The 21,005-nt window shown below is 31.8% G+C and overlaps 1 protein-coding gene across 1 annotated transcript; it reads right to left on the bottom strand.

Moving 5' to 3' along the window:
- Window positions 1–12,313: 12,313 nt before the first annotated feature.
- On the bottom strand, window positions 12,314–15,621 carry LOC107769163 (inositol oxygenase 1). Its single transcript, XM_016588339.2, has 10 exons — window positions 15,321–15,621; window positions 15,106–15,208; window positions 14,427–14,508; window positions 14,092–14,296; window positions 13,497–13,609; window positions 13,278–13,400; window positions 13,081–13,150; window positions 12,885–12,963; window positions 12,719–12,800; window positions 12,314–12,566 (listed from the first exon to the last, which is right to left on the bottom strand). The coding sequence occupies exons 1-10, from the start codon at window positions 15,349–15,351 to the stop codon at window positions 12,540–12,542; spliced, it is 915 nt and encodes a 304-aa protein (XP_016443825.1). The 5' UTR covers window positions 15,352–15,621; the 3' UTR covers window positions 12,314–12,539.
- Window positions 15,622–21,005: the final 5,384 nt, after the last annotated feature.

Genomic DNA, 21,005 nt, shown 5'->3' with positions numbered 1-21,005 from the left:
GATATCATTCAATATATACATTGTTTTGGTACTTATGATACTTGGTATGAAACCGTCGACTTAATCAATGGACGACCACATTTAGTCAAAATAATAGAAGTTTTTTTTTATAAGAAGAATAATGTCTGTCACTTGTGTTTTTAAACATGATTAACTAATTGTTCTAGTTAATTTGTGTTTAATTTAGACACGTTAGGCTTTTTATCAAAAAAGTCTTCCTGCTGCTTACTTTTCTATTTTAACAGACTTTCTGCCGTGTTCTAAACTTTAAATTAATGCTTAGAGACGACCTTGTATAGTTTCGTGCCTAAGTTTTTGTTTTTCGTGCCTAAGCTGATTTAGATGAGTTTACTAAGGTCTTTATTCAGAATAGAACAAGAAATTTCCACCTTTCCTTATTTTCTTTGTTTCTGCGTTTACCCTCATTTTTATAAATGGTTTGCTGATATCATCCTGTATTTAACTTGACAATAATCTGTGACTTAAAATTCGTATATTGGGAGCTTTATGTTCACCATCTTTTTGAAAGTGTTACACTTATTAATTATTAGTTGGCAAGTGCAATTTAGATGCCAAATGGTATTTGTTTTTTTGTTTTTTTTTTTTTTTGCTTTTTTTTGGGGGGGGTGGGGGTGGGGTGTGGAGTGTAAACAAATAACAAATTCCATAACTTTAACACAAGTTTCTTCTTGCGCAAATTCTGTTCTCAGTAATTGTTTCATGAAATTGTATTATCAAAATAATCCAAAATGAGGAACTTCCGTGCAAATTATTTTTGTCAAAAAATTGACTTGGACCCCAAGTATTGTACTCTTTCAAGTTCCTAAATTCATTTGTCACACACGTCTCGAAGTTTACTTGTGTTTATTTTTAGCATACGTTAGGCTTTTAAACTAAAAATTCTTCCTATATACTAGTATTAAGTACTAATTTGACTGATTGATACTAGAACAGAACTAAATCTTTTTAGTGCTTAAACAAACTTTATGTAGTTTCCGTGGCCGAGCTGATTAGGTAATTTAACTTTCATCTTTTATGCATTATCTATTAAGAAATTTGCTTCGTTCCTATCCTTTTCGTTTGTTTTAAATACGAAACCAACAATGTCCATCGATTTATGAAACAACAAATTTCGGGCCCTCATTCCATTTAATTTACACGGTAAGAAAAATTATTTTTCAGGTTTTGGAGTTAAAAAAGAAAAACCAACGGCTGTTCATCGGCTCCTTAAAAAATATGATTTGCTATTTCCGTGCATCTCTTTCGCTTTTTCTATCGAAAAACTGTCCTGGCGAGATCCATCGATAACCGTCTCTCTAAAAAAGATCATATTTTTAGTAGTGGATCTCCTTCCGTGTGTGAGGGTGGGATTAGATGGTAATATTAGGGGTGTACAAAAAAAAAACTAATAAATCGTACTAAATCGATAATCCGAGTCAAATCGGAAAAAAAAAAAATTCGATTGTGATTTGGTTAAATTTGATAGGCGTTTGGACATAAAAATTATAATTTTTGAAAAAAGTAGTATTTGAAGTTAAGTTGAAAAATGGTTTTGAAATTTTGTTTGGACATGCATTTCACTTGAAAACAATGTTGAAGTTTTGTGAAGGAAAAAAAATTCTAAAAGTTTTGAAAGTTTTTTGAAAAACTCATTTTCGAAAAATTTCCAAAAACTTGTAAATTTCATGTACAAACACATTTTTGAAAAAAAAAATGAAAAAATATTTATGGACAAATTGGGCCTTGGTTTGGTATTGAAAAAAAAAATTCGATCATCATTGGTTTGGTTTGGTTTTAACTAAAAAAAAGTCAAACCAAAACCAAACCAATCCGACAGTACATTTATACAACTTTTAAAAATATTTTATACATATAAATATTTATTGTAATGTAACTTATGAATATTTCTTAAACTTTTTCACAATTTTATCTTTTAAAGTATTATTTCAAATCTGGACTTAACATTCTTGAATGGTAAATAAATTTTATAACTCATAGGTAGTAACTCAAACAAAGTTCAAATCAATACTAATGCTAACAAAAGAAATTCAATTCAACACTAGGAATGATGATAGTGTTGAATATTTATTTCTTAGTTTTATATTAGTTTATAATGAAAATGCATAACTTAGTTTATCTTTTTCTCTAGTAATTAGTTATGTAATTAATAGTACTTATTAGCTAAACTTATTTTAGTATGACTTATATAGTATTTTTAAATTATGTTAATTTTTATTATGCTTATTAATTAGAAATATTTGCTTTATGTAGCTAGTTATATTATCTTTGTTATTGAATATTTTATCACACCCCTTTTTACCCAACCCTCTAAAAAAGATAAAAGGTATTTTATTTTTAAGAGCAAAAGGGCTTTCAATTTGAAAATGTCAAATTTGTGTGCAAAAGGGATATTACATAGTCACCAATTGACATAATATTTTGTTGTGTCAAATCACCATTTAAAAAAATAATAATTTTTTTTCAAACACATTTGACTCTAAAAAGTGATTTGTGAAAAGATTCCGAGCAAGAAAATTTATTTGATTAGGGGAGAAGGTGTTAGACATTTTTCAAGTCCCGTAAAGACCACGGTTGCATACTTGATCAAATTGGCTTTAACGAGTACTCAAATCGAAACCACTCAAACAAAACACGCAAACGAAACACACAAATAAAAAAAAGTTCAAGATTGTCCCCACATAATAAAAGAGAAAGAAATATAATGAAAATACATCTAAATTATCCTGAGGTTAGCAGAGGTTTGGATAGAAATCCGTAACTAATAAACGAAAAAAAAAAAAAGGTAAGGTTTTTATTTTTGTGATAAAAATAGCCGTGCTATGGTATTAGAGTCATAGATAAGTAGATTGTATTTGTTGCGAGTTTATGATTGAATGTTGGTACTACTAAGATGGATTCATGGCTAACTACGAAGAGGTCTACATGAGGGAGAAGGATGTCAAAAATGATGAAGTTTTTGGTTATTGTGAATGAACCTAATGGAGAAGGTGTGTTGTTGCGCTAGGGATTTTTCTATTGTCCCTATTGTTTCCCTACTAGAATCAACAACTTCAAAAGTCAAAGAGCATCTAACAGTAGCATAATCATCTCGAACGCAGTTGGGACACCTAAAGCCCTTCGACAGTCGAATGGTAACCATATCATTACATGTAATGTAAAACATGCAATCTTTAATGCTACAAATGTCAGCCTCTAGCTTGAAAGTGACAGGCTCACCGTGACTCAAAAACGGATCAGAAACCAAAGAGAAAATAATGATCATATTCCCAATTTTTAGTTCTTCAGTTTCTCTTTCGAGAGAGACTATATAGGCCCCGCATCTACCTTTCTTGTCCTCTTCCCAAACAGTCGCCTCCTTCAAACGAGTCTCGATAAAATACTTCTTGTCCTCAACAATTTGAAGCCGTAGAAAATTAGCTTGAAAAATCAATTCTCCTCGAATTACCTTACTTGTCCTCTTCCCAAAAAGTGCATCATTGACAAAATTTAAATTTTCATAACAAGGTAAACATATGGAGCTTATGGGAAATGAGAGAGACATTATTTTGGGTTGTTTTAGCAGTTTTGGTGATTAGGGTTTGGGATGAGGTTATAACGAGGTTTATATATATGATATGGCACTGAGAAACGGATCGTTGGATGGGCAGGTTTCACGGATTATGGGCTGAAGAGAATTAGTTGGGCCTAGGTTTTGTTGGATGTTTGAATTGAGCAAGACATTATGACAAGAACTTAGTCCAAATCAACTCTTTTTCCTAAAAATGAATTAAAACAAATTACTAATAAATCTTAATCAAATAAAATAAAGTACTAAATTAAATTAAACTATACTATAAAATATAACTTTTTTGGTATTTTCAAGGATTATGCTAAAATAAAAGTGGAGAACAATAGGTTAAAATTATAATAAAATTAAAATAATATCGCTACAAAATACTAATGACCTTAAGTAAATGAGAAAATATATAATAAAAATAAAAATGAAACTATTTTTGTGTTTTCAAATTTATATTTTGAATTTAAAAATAAAAATAAACTAAAATCCTATAGTAACTCAAGTAAATATTTTAACATTACGTGCTTACAGTTGTCCCACTCTTTTTTTTTGGAAAAACTTTGAAAGAAAAATATAAGTGGGCCCTACTTGCTTTATTTTTATACTTCACCCTATTTTCTTTTCCGTCCGTCTCCAATAAATATTGGTCTGCCAAATAACCTTTTTACTCTTAAAGAATATAACAAATATCACATAGGGATGATTTAAAACCTTTTTAGACCGAGGGCCCATTTTGGCATGATTTGGATAGATCTCCTACAAAGGGACACGGTGCATGGGACCGAGTCCTACTAGGTCGAAATGATATGATGTAAATAAAAATATCCCAAAGGCTGAGCTAAGTTGAGGGTTTGACTAGAATGGGATTCGGAGCGGCATGTGATCGATGGCGGCTGCTCTGCCTGTCCGCCCACTCCACACTCCCACGTCACCCCCTAATATTATGGGTGACTCACGAAAAGGCCGTGTACGCCCAAACATACTCCAGAAAACTTGTTGCGAAAAAAAAATTTGGTTATGTCACGCCCCTTTATACTGAACCCTCTAAAATAGATAAATGTTATTATATTTTTTAAGACCAAAAGGGCTTTCAATTTGAAAATAACAAAAATTGTATTCACAAGGGATATTACAGACTCACCACTTCACATAAAATTTTGATTTGCCAAGTCACCACTTAAAAAAACTATTTTCCTTCAAACATATTTGACTCTAAAAACCGATTTGCGAAAAGATTCCACGTAAGAGGATTCAATTGACTAGGGGAGAAGGTGTTAGGCATTCCCCAAGTCCCGCGAAAATCACGGTTGCATACTTGATCGAATTGACTTTAAAGAGTACTCAAATAGAGACCGCACAAACAAAACATGCAAACAAAATACAGAAATAAAAGAAGGTTCAAGATTATTCCCACCCATGGCTGGACAATGGGACGGGGTGGCATGACCCATCCTGGTCTCATCCCGATTCCGTCCCGGCCTACTAAAAAGTAAATGGGACTGGGTCTATATTAAACGATATATGGGATGGGATAAGCTGTCCATTTGGTCCCGGCAGGCTGGCCCGTTAAGGCCCCGGTCCTGTCCCATCCCGTCCCGCTTTTATTTTATTTTATTATTTTTTTTTTTAAAAAGGAATCGTTGGCCAAAGGCTTTTTTCAAAATTAGTCATTGGCAAGGCTATAAACGGCCATTGTTGCCCCCCCACCCCACCCCCCTCCAAAAAAAAATTTTAATTGAACTCCTAAGTTTTTTTTTACAAAATATTAGTCACTCTCTCTCAAATGTCTTAGATTCTATCTATATTCTTCTCTCAATTTTCTCATAATCAACTACGTTTCAAGTATTTGGGCAAATATTTGGAGTAACTTTCAAGCTTCAGATTTATTCGTCAAGTATTTGGAATAATTTTTGGGCAATTTTTTCAAGTTTTAATATTTAATCACGGTGCACTCGTTCCATCTATTAATTTTAATATTTAAATTTTGCTTATCATTTTAGTGCTTAATTTTTTTGTTTACTTTACGTGTTTTGTTTTCGTGTTATATTTGTGTGTTTAATATTTGTGTTAACTTTTCGTATTTATTTTTATATTTAAATTATGGCTCATAAAAAAGTATTTGGCATAATTAACCCATTTATAAAAAGTAGTAAATGTGCTAGTTGTAGTAATCCTACTCTTTCTCCTAGAATTAGAAAATATATAGATGAAAGGACTCATATTGATAAAACTTCATTCACCCAACCTCCTGTATTTTATAACATTAATCCGGAGAACAAGTAAATCATGAAACTTTACAAAGATAATTTGACAATTATATTTTAAATAAGGAAGAAGAATTAGATAAAACACCTACTAGTCCAGCAACACGAACTCCAATTTTATCCATATCACGTCCCGTCCCATCCCGTTTGTTAGTAGGACGAGATGGACCTACCGGGTTGTCTTGTTTATCCCGTCCCATCACCGTCCCGATAAAATTTCGTCCTGTCCTATCTCGATAATTTTATCTTGTCATATTGGACAATGGGGACCCAACCTAATAAAAGAGAAAGAAAAATAACAAAAATACATCTAAACTATCCTACACTACACCTCCATGAGAACGTCCATCTTCAGCTTTCATGTACATGTATTTCGGGGCATTCCCCTGATAAAAATATACAAACACTTCGGGACATCCCCTGATAAATAATAAATAAACTAAAGAGGACAACCTCTTGCCTTGAAATCAAAACTAAAATAAGTGTCCTAATATTGCCTACCCAAATGTGATCGGCTCCTAACGGTCCAATTAATAAGAGTCGGAATAAAAGAGCAACAAAAATATTTCAAGCCCATTCTCAACTCAAATAATCCCACGGTCTAATAATCTTATCCGCCATCTATTTCTTCACATCAAGCCCACACTTTTAATTAAATTAACTCCATTAACTCAATAAACGAAAACAAAACTGAGGTTTTTAGATAAAAATAGGTGTGCTATGGTGTTAGAGTCATAGACGAGTGGATTGTATTTTTTGCGGGTTTATGGTTGAATTTTAGTACTGCTAAGATGGCTTCATGGCTAACTATGAAGGGGATCTACATGAGGGAGAAGGATGTCAAAAATGATGAAATTTTTAGTTATTGTGAATGAACCTAATGGAGAAGGTGTATTGTTGCGCTAGGGATTTTTCTACTGTCCCTATTATTTCCCTGCTAGCATCAACAACTTCAAAAGTCAAAGAGCATCTAACAGTAGCATAATCATCTCGAACGCAGTTGGGACACCTAAAGCCCTTCGACAGTCGAATGGTAACCATATCATTACATGTAATGTAAAACATGCAATCTTTAATGCTACAAATGTCAGCCTCTAGCTTGAAAGTGACAGGCTCACCGTGACCCAAAAACAAATTAGAAACCAGAGAGGAAATAGTGATCTTAGTTCCAATTTTTAGTTCTTCAATTTTTCTTTCGAGAGAGGCTATATAGGCCCCACATCTACCTTTCTTGTCCTCTTCCCAAACAGACGCCTCCTTCAGACGAGTCTCGATAAAATACTTCATGTCCTCAACAGTTTGAAGTCGTAGAAAATTAGCGTGAAAAATTAATTCTCCTCCAAAGTAATCAACCAAACATTAAGTCACCCAAGTTTGATTCATCACAATGATCTGAAACGTGCATCCTTGACAAAATTTAAATTTCAGAATTTCAAAACAAGATAAACATCTGGAGTTTGTGGGAATTGAGAGAGACATTTTTGCTGGGTATTTTCAGCAGCTTTGGTGATTAGAGTTTGGGATGAGGCTATAACGAGGTTCATATATATGAGATGGCACTGAGAAATGGATTGTTGGATGGGCGGGTTTCATGGGTTATGGGCTGAAGATAATTAGTTGGGCCTAGGTTTTGTTGGACTTTTGAATTGGGCAAGACATTAGGACAAGAACTTAGTCTAAATCAACTTTTTTTCTTAAAAATGAATTAAAATAAATTACTAATAAATCTTAGTCAAATAAAATAAAGTACTAAATTAAATTAAACTATACTATAAAATGTAACTATTTTTTTGTATTTTCAAGGATTATACTAAATAAAAGTGGAGAACAATAGGTTAAAATCATAGTAAAATTAAAATAATTATCACTACAAAAATACTAATGACCTTAAGTAAATGAGAAAATATATAATAAAAATAAAAATGAAACTATTTTTTTGTTTTCAAATTTATGTTTTGAAATTAAAAATAAAAATAAACTAAAATTCTATAGTAACTCAAGTAAATATTTTAAAATACTAAGAATGCTAAAACTATCCTTAAAATATGTGCGGGTCGAAAATTACGTGCTTACATATTTTAGTATAATGCTATGAATTATCTCATATTATTGTGTTATTGTTTTGGAAAATACATTATGTAGCTGGATCTTACTTGGACTAAAAAAATATTTGGAGCACAAGTTACATATTTTGTGTTATGAATATTTTACCGGAAAACCCCCGAAAATCCATAAAAAAATAAAAAATCCGACTTTGTTGGTTTGGTCTAGTTTGGTTTGGTTTGTAGATTTAAAAATCCGACACTATTAATTTAGTTTGGTAATTGAAATTTCTGAACCAACCCAATATATCTACACGCTAGGCTATATGATTGCTTTTGTCATGCACTTGCTTGCCACATGAAGTGGGATTTTAATATTTTATACTTGGACTATCTGTTTTAAGTCCTTTTTTGGTGCTTATATGTTATTAGGCTTTGGTCGGAGAACTTGATACCCTAGTGAAAATGATCAAATCTATTCCAACAGGTGATTAGGAATACATCTTACAAAACCAAAATTCGCTATCAAATTATGACAGGGAATTGTACCAATTGCCCAATTATATTATCAATAAAAAAGTAGTATTAATATATTTTGTGTATAATTACTGGATCACCTTACATTACTGAAGATTGTACTTCCAATTTTGTTGGAACTTAGATGTTAACCTAAAAGATATGATCAAACACGCATAAGGAGGACACTTATTTACTTAATTACTTCTCCGCATACGAGTCCATAATCCACAGACTTGCTATGCTTATGGCACTTTCCATGCTATGCCTGAGGAGGAAGAAAACCAAAAAATGGCAAAAATATGACACTATAAGGGGGTCTTTAAGTTCTTTCTCGGGGGCATGTCAATTAATTAATAGACAAATATTTAAGGTCAAAAGTTAAAAGATTTTCTCATAGGACAAAGTTTGTTAAACTTGAAGTTTTTTCCCTTAATATCAAGACCAACTCCTTGTAAAGTCATTAGTGAACTTAACACGAAAAGAACGCATGGCTAAATGCTGACTGCACCAGCCCACTACAAGAATGGGCATTTGTTAATTGGGTTTGACAATGCACTTCTTGTTTTGAAAGACCTATAGTTTTTTTGGTAGGGGAATCTATGTGGTATGCTCATTGAAAATATCAGTTAACACCATATATAATTAAAATATTTATTTTACTCTGTATACCTATTTTATAAAATTATTTTACCATGTATACCTAATTTATTCTAAAATATAATACTGTATATTTCAAATTAGAATATTGTGATATATTTAATTTGAAATTGTATTCTAAATTAGAATATTGTAGCATATTTAGAAAAATTATGGCATATTTGCTTTGGATTTTATATTCTAAATTAAAATGTTGTAGTGTGTTTGGTTCAGATACTGTATTCCAAATTAGAATACCGTAGTATATTTTATTAGAATATTATGGTATGTTTAGTTTGAATATTGTATTCTTCATTAGAATACTGTAGCATGTTTAGAAAAATTATGGCATATTTGCTTTGGATACTATATTCCAAATTAAAATATTGTAGTATGTTTGGTTCGGATACTGTATTCCAAATTAAAATATAATAATATATTTGGTTTGAATATTGTATTCCAAATTAGAATATTGTAGTATATTTTATTAGAATATTATGGTATGTTTAGTTTGGATATTGTATTCTTCATTAGAATATTATGGCAGACTATATTGTAATATTGTATTCCAAATTAAAATATTATAATATATTTAGTTTGAATATTGTATTCCAAATTAGAATACTGTAGTATGTTTTATTAGAATATTATGGTATATTTAGTTTGGATATTGTATTCTTCATTAGAATATTATGGTAAGCTATATTATAATATATTGGGTTTGAATATTGTATTCCAAAGTAGAATACTGTAGTATATTTTATTAGAATATTATGATATGTTTAGTTTGGATATTGTATTCTTCATTAGAATATTATGGTAAGCTATGTTTGGATTTTCAATTGAAATATTGTGGTATTATTAGTTTGAATATTATATTCTAAATTAAAACATTATGGTCTGTTTAGTTAGAATATTATAGTAAGTTAGGTTTGGATTGTATTTCAAAGTAGAATATTATGATATGTTTTAGAATATATGGAGGTATAATTTTTGAGATATATGATATATTTTTAAAACTTAGGTATACCATGAAAGTGAGTTATACAAATGTGTATATCATATAACTTCCCCTTTTTGGTATTCACGCAAATGTAGCAACAAATATAGTTCTCCCTAAAGTGTACGGGTGCGATTTGGCCCGAATTTAAGCGAGTGAAAATTAGTTATCGCTCAACCTTGTCTAAAATTATATGGGCTGATATAAGTTAGCACCTAATGGGCTAAATAATGAATAATATATAGCTCAATCCGCCCAACTTGCCCAGTTTTTACTTCTCATTCATAAAGATTTAAAAGGGGCTTTTTTCGCTTTTAGCCCGTGACAGAAATTATTTACATTCGATAGTCGAAAAAGTGTATAAAATTTGTATATAACATACAAAAGTTAAATATAAAAAATTTCGACTATTATTTTGAGAGCGACTATACAGTGTCATTTTACTAAAAAAAATCTGAAAATAGTTTGTATTCTATTAAGTTCACATGTTAGTTACTCTCATATCTTTGAAATAAAATTTAAGCTATAAGAAGTTGTCATACTAATCATTTAGTTGCAAGCTTTCAGCATGCCTTTTAATGATAGAAGACGAATTTAGATTAAGGTTGCCAAGTTCGCTGTCTATTTTCACCGGATAAAGGAATGAGTAGCTCAATATACTTTGTTATGATTTTATACAAGTTCATATGCATTGCATTTTTATTGAATACCGATGCTAATTTGTATACTGTTTTTTCTTAACATAAAAGGAAAATAGAGAATAAAACCATAAAAGTCACAATTATCATTATATTGTGTCATTAATTAGAAAGGAAATGCTATTAAGCTAATTCACTTTGTGATTGGCATAAATTCAATTATTGTTTAATCAAAAATAATATTATGCGTATAATTACTTTCTAAGTGGTAAAATTAACATTTAACATTGCGAATTATGCTTCTATTCAAGTATAACATTTTATTTTAACATTGCGGGGTATGTTTTGATTTAACATCTTAAAGTTACTTCATCCGTTCACTTTTGCTTGGCATGTTTTGACTTTTCACGTTCCTTAAGAAAAATAATAAATAAAATACATAATTTATCATGGTACCCATATTAATTGATGCATATTTTATTAGATTTGAGAAAATGATTTGAAATGAGTAATAAATACTATAGGTATAAAAGAAAATTTCTTTTTGTCTTCTCTTGATATGTGTAAAGTGACAAATAAAAATAAAAATCTATTTTTAATATACATGCCAAGTAAAAGTGAACGGAGGGAGTAAATACTACTGAAAAGAAAATTACCTCTTTTGAAAAATCTCAAATTTGACAAAGCTTCCAAACCTTCATTGTCATGAACCTTCAACCCAATTTGGAGGTTTGGGAGGTAAAAATGGCGATTTAGTTATCTCCAGCCCGGGGGCGGGGGTTTAATTTTTTTTGGTAGGTCGCCACTTGTTCCAGCGATCCTATAGCAATTGCATAAAAACTCAAATGCATCTTATGTTTGACCTAAGTAAATCAACGGACAATAGAATGTCAAACAACTCTCTAAAAGTGGAGAAAAATTAATACTCCCTTCGGTACACATTATTTTACCCTTTTATTTTTGTTCAAAATAAGTATTTATTTATATAATCAAAAAAGAATTAATTTTATTTTTTCAAAATTTACCCTTATTTACATATTATAATGTGTTAGTATAACAATTAATTAAGATTAATTTGATAAATATTTTTTTTTTCTCTGAGAATTCGTATTTTCTTAACGAATGTGTCAAAGATACAATAATTATTTATTATGGACTGAAGCAAATAACAGGATAGGGGGAGAGAGAGAGAAGTGCACGACTCTCTAATCATTGAATTTGTCCGATCCAACATGCGTCTTTTGATATTATAAGAGTTTGTCTGTAATATCTTTCTCTGAAAACTTTTATCTTTCACTTGATAGGCAAACTTGATAGGCAAAACAGTAGGAAGAAATCTATTCAAATTTTTTACATGAAATTATTTCCTATACCTTAAACAATTTGTCTTAATTTGAACTTTCTTTCTCTTTTTCCTTTAAACGGATAAAGACAATATCTTTTATTTTCTTTCACTGCTCTGTGTTCAAGATTTATAGAGTAATTATTGCTCATGATGAGCAATGATTTGTAAGAAAATAATGAACTGAAATTGGGTCTTCAAATTGTCTTTATCCTTATTTTTCGTATGTTCATTTTTAAAGAGAATGCAGTTGCAATAGCAAAGGTCATTGATGTGGAAAGATATCGAAGAACAATTAAACTTAAATAACAACTTTATTCCATAGACAGACCATATTTACACCGCCCGAAACATTTAAAAAGACAGAAAGATAGATAGATAAATAAATAAAACAAGCAATTTTACTCAACGATAGAGTTATACAGTCTTCGTTATTCCTCTACTATACCATCACATCTATAGTATTTTCTCATTTATTTTGTCAGCTCTTCCATATGTCTCTTTTCCATAAATTCAGCTCCTCACCATTTTAGCTTCGCCGGGAAATACTACAAGATAACATGCCAATCTATTAGAAAATCAGCAGAGTATATGCTAACCAAGAGGCCTATTGATTTCGAATCTGAATTAGTTGAACGAGTAATTTTCGCAAATGGAATGTAACGAAGTGTTACATTAGGCAGCAAAAGTTGTTACTCACCTTTTCAATGAGAGACATGTAGTAAGGCTTGACCTCTTCTACGTCAACCAAAACTTTGCTTTTGCTGTATAAGTCATATTTGCTGCAGACGCAGTATAGCAACACAATCAGGCACTAAGCATATAATTAATAGATTTAAAGAAGAATTAATAAGATGTAATCTTACTTAAAAATATGAAGCCACTTGAGATTTTCCTTATCTTCCTCATTCATTAGGTGCTTGTAAGCTCCAGATCTATGCAGGGCTGCAAGATTAAACAAATTCCATTAACATTAATTTGTCGGTAATAAATCTCTAAATTAAATTTTACAGAAATTTCAAGCGTCTCAATCTTAGTTTTTTGTTATTGTTTTTCACGTACCATAAAATGAATGGTATCTAATGATGAAAAGACCAGCTGATGGCAATGTTGTCTCATTCTCCTTTGCAACCTGCACGTGATTAAGACTACTAATTAAATCACGTACAATCTAATAATGACTGTCGTATCTTAGTCTACGTTATACAATCTTCAAATTATTCAGATTAATTAAAAGGATTCTGATATAAAGAATATACCAAATACATATAATCATCGTGTCCCCATGACATCATAACCTTGTCTAGTCCACAACCCTCTGAGTAAACTCCATATTTGGAATTGTAAGCTGGATTATTGTAGTCAGGATTTTCCTTAAAATACTGCATTAACAACCAAAATACTCAAAATTAGTTCTTTAGGGAAAAAAATAGTACTAACCAAAATTCAAATGCGATTTGATATTGTGAAAAAGAAACCTTGGAGTGAACAATAGAGTCATTGAAAGCACAGCCAACAGGATATGTGTCACCTACAACAGCCCATTGAGGAAGCTCTCCAAAGCTAGGAAGAAGCAGAACTTTTCCCAGATCTTATAGAACAAAAAAATAGTACATGAATCTTAGTTCATTTAATTTTAATACAACAAAAAATTTAAAAATCAATTGAATATATATAATTATTAATTTAGAACTCGGGTAACTGAAAAGATTAAAATCCCGAACAAGGGGCAAATTAAATTTATAGAAGAGATTATAGGGCACGTGAACTCATGGTTTCTCCGCAAAATTATATATTTTATGTACATATTTTCTAAAATTGGTATAATATTAACTGTTGACGCTCATGTTCCAAGGGTGAATGATGCACTTGATTGAAGATTGAGTTATTTACCAAGAGAAATAGAGATCAAGTCCCACTTAGTACATTTTTACCTCTTTTTTTAGTAGTGCGGCCATGTACTAGAAATCATAGATCTTCCACTTCCGATTATAATGATTATAATACTGAATATGAAATGAGTAAGAGTATTGGATTAATTAAAACTATAGTTGTGTTAAAGTGAATTAGTACCATGAATAAGGGCAGTCAAATGGAGCCAATCTTCGTCGGGGTAGTCTTTCCTAATGGCTTCAGCACTTTGTAACAAGTGTTGAATTTGAGGTTCGTCTAAATCAGGGTCACTATCATCGACAACATCGTTGAGTAGTTCGCAGCATTCCCAGATGCTCATTTCTGCCTTGTCACATTTTGCATATTTTTCCCTCATCTTTCTTACCTGCAACATATCAGGGTCAAAGTTAATGCACATGAAAAAAAGTTGGAAAATCCTAAAAGGAAACAAATGAAGCTGATATAATACTTATTTTATAAGCCAAATGAAGAAAAAGAAAAATAGAGTCACTTACATAATCATAGGTCTGATTTATGTGATTGATCTTGTAAAAAGTTTCTACCCCTTCTTGCCTTGCACTTTCTACATTGTAGTCCCTGTTTCAAATATTTCCAATCGGTCAATTTATGCCCCACAAAAAGAAAACACATCTAGAAAACAAGTTCTTTTCCTCTCTTTTTTTTTTCCTCCCGGAAAAAGAAAATTTAGAGATAATAGGCTGTTGGTTTATTTATTCAAAACTTCATTGGTTGAAGAAAATAGTACTGAATCTGAAGGACTATTTATTTCTTGTAACAGACAGCCACGGTAACAAGCTTTTCAGCAAATCCTGACTTGGGCTAATAAAACAGTAAACTTATTTAAATTTTAAACATCCTCATCAAATCAGAGCCATGTTTTTTTTTCCTTCTTCAGTTTTCCCAATTCTGAGCCATGTGTTCATATCACCAAATTTTGTCTTCGTGTTTACAATTAATCAAATGATTAATTAGTACAAATCTGAAAGTAATATGACGTCTTTGAATTTATTTATTTGTTTGTTCCGGTTAATCAGAGTAGGGGTTCTGATTTATGAATATCGTCCCAAATACACAAACATTTTGCCGGTAGATCTTTGTTTTTTTGCATATGATATTTCAAAGCAAAGATTAATAAGAGCTTAAGAAAATAAACCGCAAAAGTAAGACAATGACCTAAAGTTATGGCCAAACGCATTGGTTTCGGGCACCGCAAATCCACCATCCAATACCAATTCCTTTTCATTGTCGTGGAATTTCTTTTCCTCTGCTTGGATCTCTGAGGAAATTGTAGAACATTGTTTATGAACAAAAATATAAATTTCGAAGAACAAAAAAAAAAATCAATACATATATCAAAAAATTTAAAAAGTAAAGAGAGAAATCTTTACCAAACTGAGGCTGTTCAATGAGGATAGTCATGGTGAAAGAAAGATAGAGGCAACCAACAAACCAAAACACAAGGACCTAAATCTAAACTTTGAGTAATTGATAGTAATAAAGTAAAAGATAAAAAATAAAAAATAAAAATCAAAGAGGGACAATAGAGAAAGCAAAGGAAGGAAAATAGGCGGTGGCATTTTTTAGGTTAAAAGAAAGACAGTATTTATAACTGCCGGAAAGTCCTTCCCTGAGATTTCGGACGTCTTGAGTCCTTCCCTGAAAATCTCTCAAACTTATTTCAACTCCCCTAACTTTTTTTTCTATTTTTTATTACTATATAGTATTGTATTCATGTTTTCCAAGTGTTAGGATTACGTTAGGAGGATAAAACAACAATGTCACTACATACAAATCTCCACCCCCTTAGGCCTTAGCTTCTTCCTCTGTAAGTGTATTACTCCTATGAGAAAAGCCAGAGCAAGTTGCAACTCTAGGGGATGTGGGGCTGCCCATGCAAGTAGGTATGGAACTCCATTTTCTTTTTTCTTTTTCTTTGTTTTCGCACAAACAAAACAAATTTATTATTCATAGAATTAGGTAGACAAGTAATTAGTTCTTGTCATACTTTTAATCTCGTCCGCAATTTCACGCTTAACAAAAGACAAATTTATTATTCATCAAATTAGGCAGACAAGTAATTGTATATTAGTACACGTACTTTAAATCTAATATTTAACAAATGTTTTAATTTCATTGGAGATTTATATAATGGCAGAGCAGCATATAATCAAAGGATCGGTTGAATATTATTTGTCGTAATTTATATTGTGTATATATGAGAAAATATTAGTACTATTTTTTATACTATGTTAAATTTTAGAGATTTCCCAAAAATTGCTGTTGATGTGAAAGTTTTTTTTCTAAATTTAGTCGACGTAAATAATAAAAATTTATGTAGCTGATCCTAATTTATTTGGGATTACATCGGTATTATATTTGTTGTCGCGGTAATTAGTTGGCAGTATTTTGGTGGAGGTAGGGTCCAAAATGACTCAGCTTTGAGTAGGATATCATATATCTACTTGATTACGTATTTCGAGGAACGGGACCCACTTCTGAGGTGGATCCCAGTCAAGGACTATGACTACTCTTCGCGAGCGCCGACGCTTTTTAGATATTTACCAGTTGTTCACGCCAATTTGTGGCCGTTAACTATTGGGCCGTAGCTGTTCAACTCCAATTAATTTTCAGAAATCATTATTCTTTGGTGATTATTAATTTTCTATAGCTATCATATATAATTATTTATTATAGTTATTATTTAATTGTTACGGTAGTGTATTCATATAGTAGCAAAAGTCATCTTAAAAATAGGGGGTTACAGCTTTACGCGACTGTATTCACATGTATTCGAGTCATGTATTCATGAATACAGTAACGACAATCACCTTAAAAATAGTTTTGTCCAGCTATCTAATAACGGAAATATGATCAATTAGTGTGATACACGCCTAATATAACTCAACAAGATCAATTCTAATATGTCTCATTATCAACCCAATTAATTAGAATAATTTTTTAGTTGTATATAACTGTTGTATTTAACTTTTGTATTTAATGTGTTTCGATATTTGTTTTTTACTGTTGCATTCATTAGATTTAATATTTGTATTTACCGTATTCACTATTTTATATTCAGTGTATTCAAATGTATTTGTATTAACAATATTTTAGTTATTCCTAATACATGTTATTGCTGATGTATTCAATATATTTCATTGGTTGTATTCACTGTATTTCTATTTGTATTCAATGTATTTTACTGTATTTTAAATTAAATGTATTCACTGTTTATATTCTATTCTATTTCAAAGTTTGTATTCAGTGTATTTCAATGTTTATATCATATATTCATGCATACTGTACAACATGAATACATGTGTATTCAGTTGTATTAAAAAAATACAGACCTTCGAAATCATAAATACATGCAAAAAAATATATTTATACAAAAATACAATGTGTTTGAGTGAATTTGTACAAAATACAATGTATTTGTATTATTGTATGTGACTAAAAAAGCAAAGAAGAGAAGAAAGTTCGTCGGAGATGGCGTTTTCCGACCAAGAAGAGAAGAAAGTTTGTCGAATTCGTACAACAAATTTCTGATAAGAGTTTATCACATTGCTCCTTTCCATTCGAAAAATTTACTCTTTTCTGTTTCCTGGCTGCCTTCTACTCTATTCTAATGTCTCGTCGGTCATCAATACTAGTTGCTCGAAGAGAGAAAGAGATTCAAAAGAAAAGGATAAAAAGCAGAGAAAACGAAGGAAGAAAATTGGAGAAAGAACAAAGAAGGAGAGAGAGAGAGAGAGAGAGAGAGAGAGAGAGAGAGAGAGAGAGAGAGAGAGAGAGAGAGAGAGAGAGAGAGAGAGAGAGAGAAATTCTGAAAGAGAATCGTGTGTTAATTGAAAGAAAGAGAGAGGAAAAACATAAATATCGTATTTCATGCCTCAATGGTAGTATATACCATAAATACCTATTTTGCTATAAAATATAAAAGGTAGCTATAGAAAATAATATTTTAGAATGATTTTATTTTATAATAAATAGGTTGTATACCTATATGAGGTAAAATTTCCTAAAAATAAGTCTATTCGACCCGTTTATAGTTGGTGGGATATTTACTTGTAGAGAGTGGTGATCACAAGAACTTGTATGGGACTGTGTGAAAATTATAAGGGCTCGATTGGTACAGGTATAAGAGATAACTAATTCCGAAATTAAATTTGAGATGAGTTTATCCTACGTTTGGTTGAGATAAAATCGCGGTATAATTAATTCTGAGATTAGTTATTCCAGGATTGTATTTTTTAATCCCCGTGAGACCCCATGAAAGGGTGAGATAATTAATTCTGGAATAATTAATTACTGAATAACTTGTTTCTCAACCAAATGATCCCTAAGAGGTTAGTTTGATACATAAGATAAGGATAATAAATTCAGAATAAAGTTTGGAATTGATTTTATTTTATGTTTAGTTTGAAGTATTAGCTAATTTTGATACATTAAAATGATGAGATTAATTATTCAATATAAAAATTGATATAATTAATTTTATGAGATATCCCCATGAGATATCTTGGGATATCCCACCGTTGTGCCAATTGACCTTTAAAGAGAATGGCTTGGACGGACCGAAAGTGGGTGCAATATCTGAAGAAGAAATGTAATTAGTTTGAGGGGTTGAATGCAAACAGACTTTTGATACATAATTAAATACGCATAAAGTATTTAAATAACCCTACATATATTATTAAAAAAAAGTAGTAAAAAAAGTTTTAATTATATATATATATATATATATATATATATATATATATATATATATATCCGAATTGGACCCCCCCAAGTTACATCTGCTGTTGAAAAATTGGATTCACTTATGAGAAAACTCTTAGGTGAAGATACCTGTCAATTTGTTGAACTAATAAAACAAAACGTGCTTTTGTCACCAAATCGGTGGGCTGTGTGCTCGGGCGACACCTCAATCATCATTCCTCTTTTGATTTCCTCTCCTAACCGTACTTATAGCATATTTGGTCAAGCTTATAAAATCAGTTTATTTTTAAAAAAAAATTAAATTTTTTTTAATAAGAAATAATTTATATTTGACTAATTAGTTTAAAAAGTATTTTTAAACAGTAATTAATATTAACCAAACTTTTAAAAAGTACTTCTAAATTTATTTTCTCAAATATATTTTTAAAAACAAGTGCTGTTGGAAAGAAATTATTTTTTTCTACCACTCAAAAATTACTTATACTTCTACTTAAAAGTACTTTTTTTATTTCTAAAAGTTTGGCCAAACATCTTAACTTTGGGAGAAAAATACTTTTGGGGCAAAAAAATCACGTATTGCTAAGAAGAAGCTTGGCCAAACAGACTATTATTTGTGTTGTATACTACTCCTATCTTTTTTAGTTTTGTTTACCCCAAAATTGGATAATAATTAAATTTGTACGCGATTTTAAGAATACGTGGTTTGATTCAACAAAAATAGTAAAGAATATTAGATAATGAATTAAAGACGAAATAAGCGATCAAACCAATTGTGATGTTATGGCCAAGCCCAAGCTTAGATTGAACAGTGGCCTCGTCCTCGATTGGACCTCGGTTCCAGCCCAGTCGTGAACGAAAAATAGAATAAGTGAACAAGAACTTTAACAGTAGCTAAAAGGCAGAAAATAAACTTGTATTGCTTTGATTTACGTGTTACAATGTGTCTTACAAAAGAAAAAAATTTACTTTTATATAGTAGGAGAGTTTCATCCTTAGTGTAAGTCTAAAAAAGGTAAGAATCTTCCTTTTTCAGTAATTACTAGTCCATAATCGACCTCGAGCGAAATCCTTGCTGTGATATCCGGTTGAGTGCGAATATCACGACCCTCTATCCGTCATGTGTAACCGTTTATCGTATTTCTCAAAATCTTAGAACTCATTCTCGGCCCGGGGCGCGTCGCTTTATCATACCCGATAGCGAGCACATCGTTCACTCTTCTTGAATCTCAATACGAAGGGTCTCTAACCTCGATTACAATCTCGTGCATCCGTGCCCTTCCTCCATTTTCTCACCGGGAAATCGGGGTAGACATTATCCCCGATTTTACCCGTACATAGATAGTCCTCTCGTTTTCCGGAGAGTAGGTTTATCGAAACGATGCGAAGCGATAGATGAACCCTCGTACGTTACAACCAAGATGACGGGTCAATCGAAAAGTCCCATCAGTCTTGTCATTCTGACTTTGGAGACGTGTCAGCCGCCGGTTGACTGTCCTCAAATGCGAAACGTCACGCATTGATTGTTCTTCCTCTATAAAAGTTCCGACCTTTTTTCACTTCTTTCACTTTTCGATTCCAGAATTTACCCTCGAACTCTCTAATTGCTTTTAACTCCTCCAAATCTTCATACATTGCTCCTTAAACCTTCATATCTTCATCTTTCAATCCTCATACATTTTCTTTGGATCTTCAACCCAGACCTTATACCTTCATACCATCTTCAAATCTTCATATTTTTCTTCAAACCTTCATATTTCCCAGATTATGATGGCGAAAACCTCCAAGTCAGTGCCTCAGCAGATTGCTCCTTCATCTTCCCACCCGACCACAGATGCCGAGGTGGCCGTTCCCGAGGTGGCTCAAGAGCCCCCTTGAAGAATTTTATACCTGGGATCTGCTCTATCGGGAATGACTTCAACATCGAGAAGGCCTCTAGTCAACAGGACCGAGGCGAGAGAGCATGGAGATACATATGCTCCGTTACTGAGGAAACACTACCCATAGTCCGAGTGGACTGTAATTGGGAGGGTAATGAAGTGTTCGTCCTCGGGCTTGATGACGATATCACTACTCATGTGGAGAGGTACTTAAGTGGTTACACTTACCCTTTCATGCTCGACCCGGTAGATCCCATAGTCCCTGCCTTATGCAAAAGGTACGAGGTATGCCTTGGGCAAATTCACCCGTCCTTTTGGAGGATCGTGATCCTCTTACGACATTTCAAGAACAATACTGAAGCCACTCAGTTCACCCTCGACCACCTACTCCAACTATACAGTCCCCGAATCTTCCAAGGGGGCTTGATCAAGCTCGTTCGCCGAGCAAGCAAGGCTCCGTTCTTGAGCATCGAC

The sequence above is a fragment of the Nicotiana tabacum genome, chromosome 22 (genome assembly GCF_000715075.1).
Source record: "Nicotiana tabacum cultivar K326 chromosome 22, ASM71507v2, whole genome shotgun sequence".
Taxonomy (NCBI): Eukaryota; Viridiplantae; Streptophyta; class Magnoliopsida; order Solanales; family Solanaceae; genus Nicotiana; species Nicotiana tabacum.
Note: the sequence above shows the minus strand (reverse complement) of the source record. Positions and strands in the feature narration are given on the sequence as shown.

Bases quoted from the DNA above. Each gene is read 5' to 3' on its own strand.
- LOC107769163 (XM_016588339.2), bottom strand. From the start codon at position 15,351: ATGACTATCCTCATTGAACAGCCTCAGTTTG. The intron at 14,509-15,105 runs GTCATTGTCTTA...TATTTGAAACAG, and splicing joins GCGTTTGGCCATAACTTTAG to GGACTACAATGTAGAAAGTG. The intron at 14,297-14,426 runs GTAAGTGACTCT...GATATGTTGCAG, and splicing joins TAAATCAGACCTATGATTAT to GTAAGAAAGATGAGGGAAAA.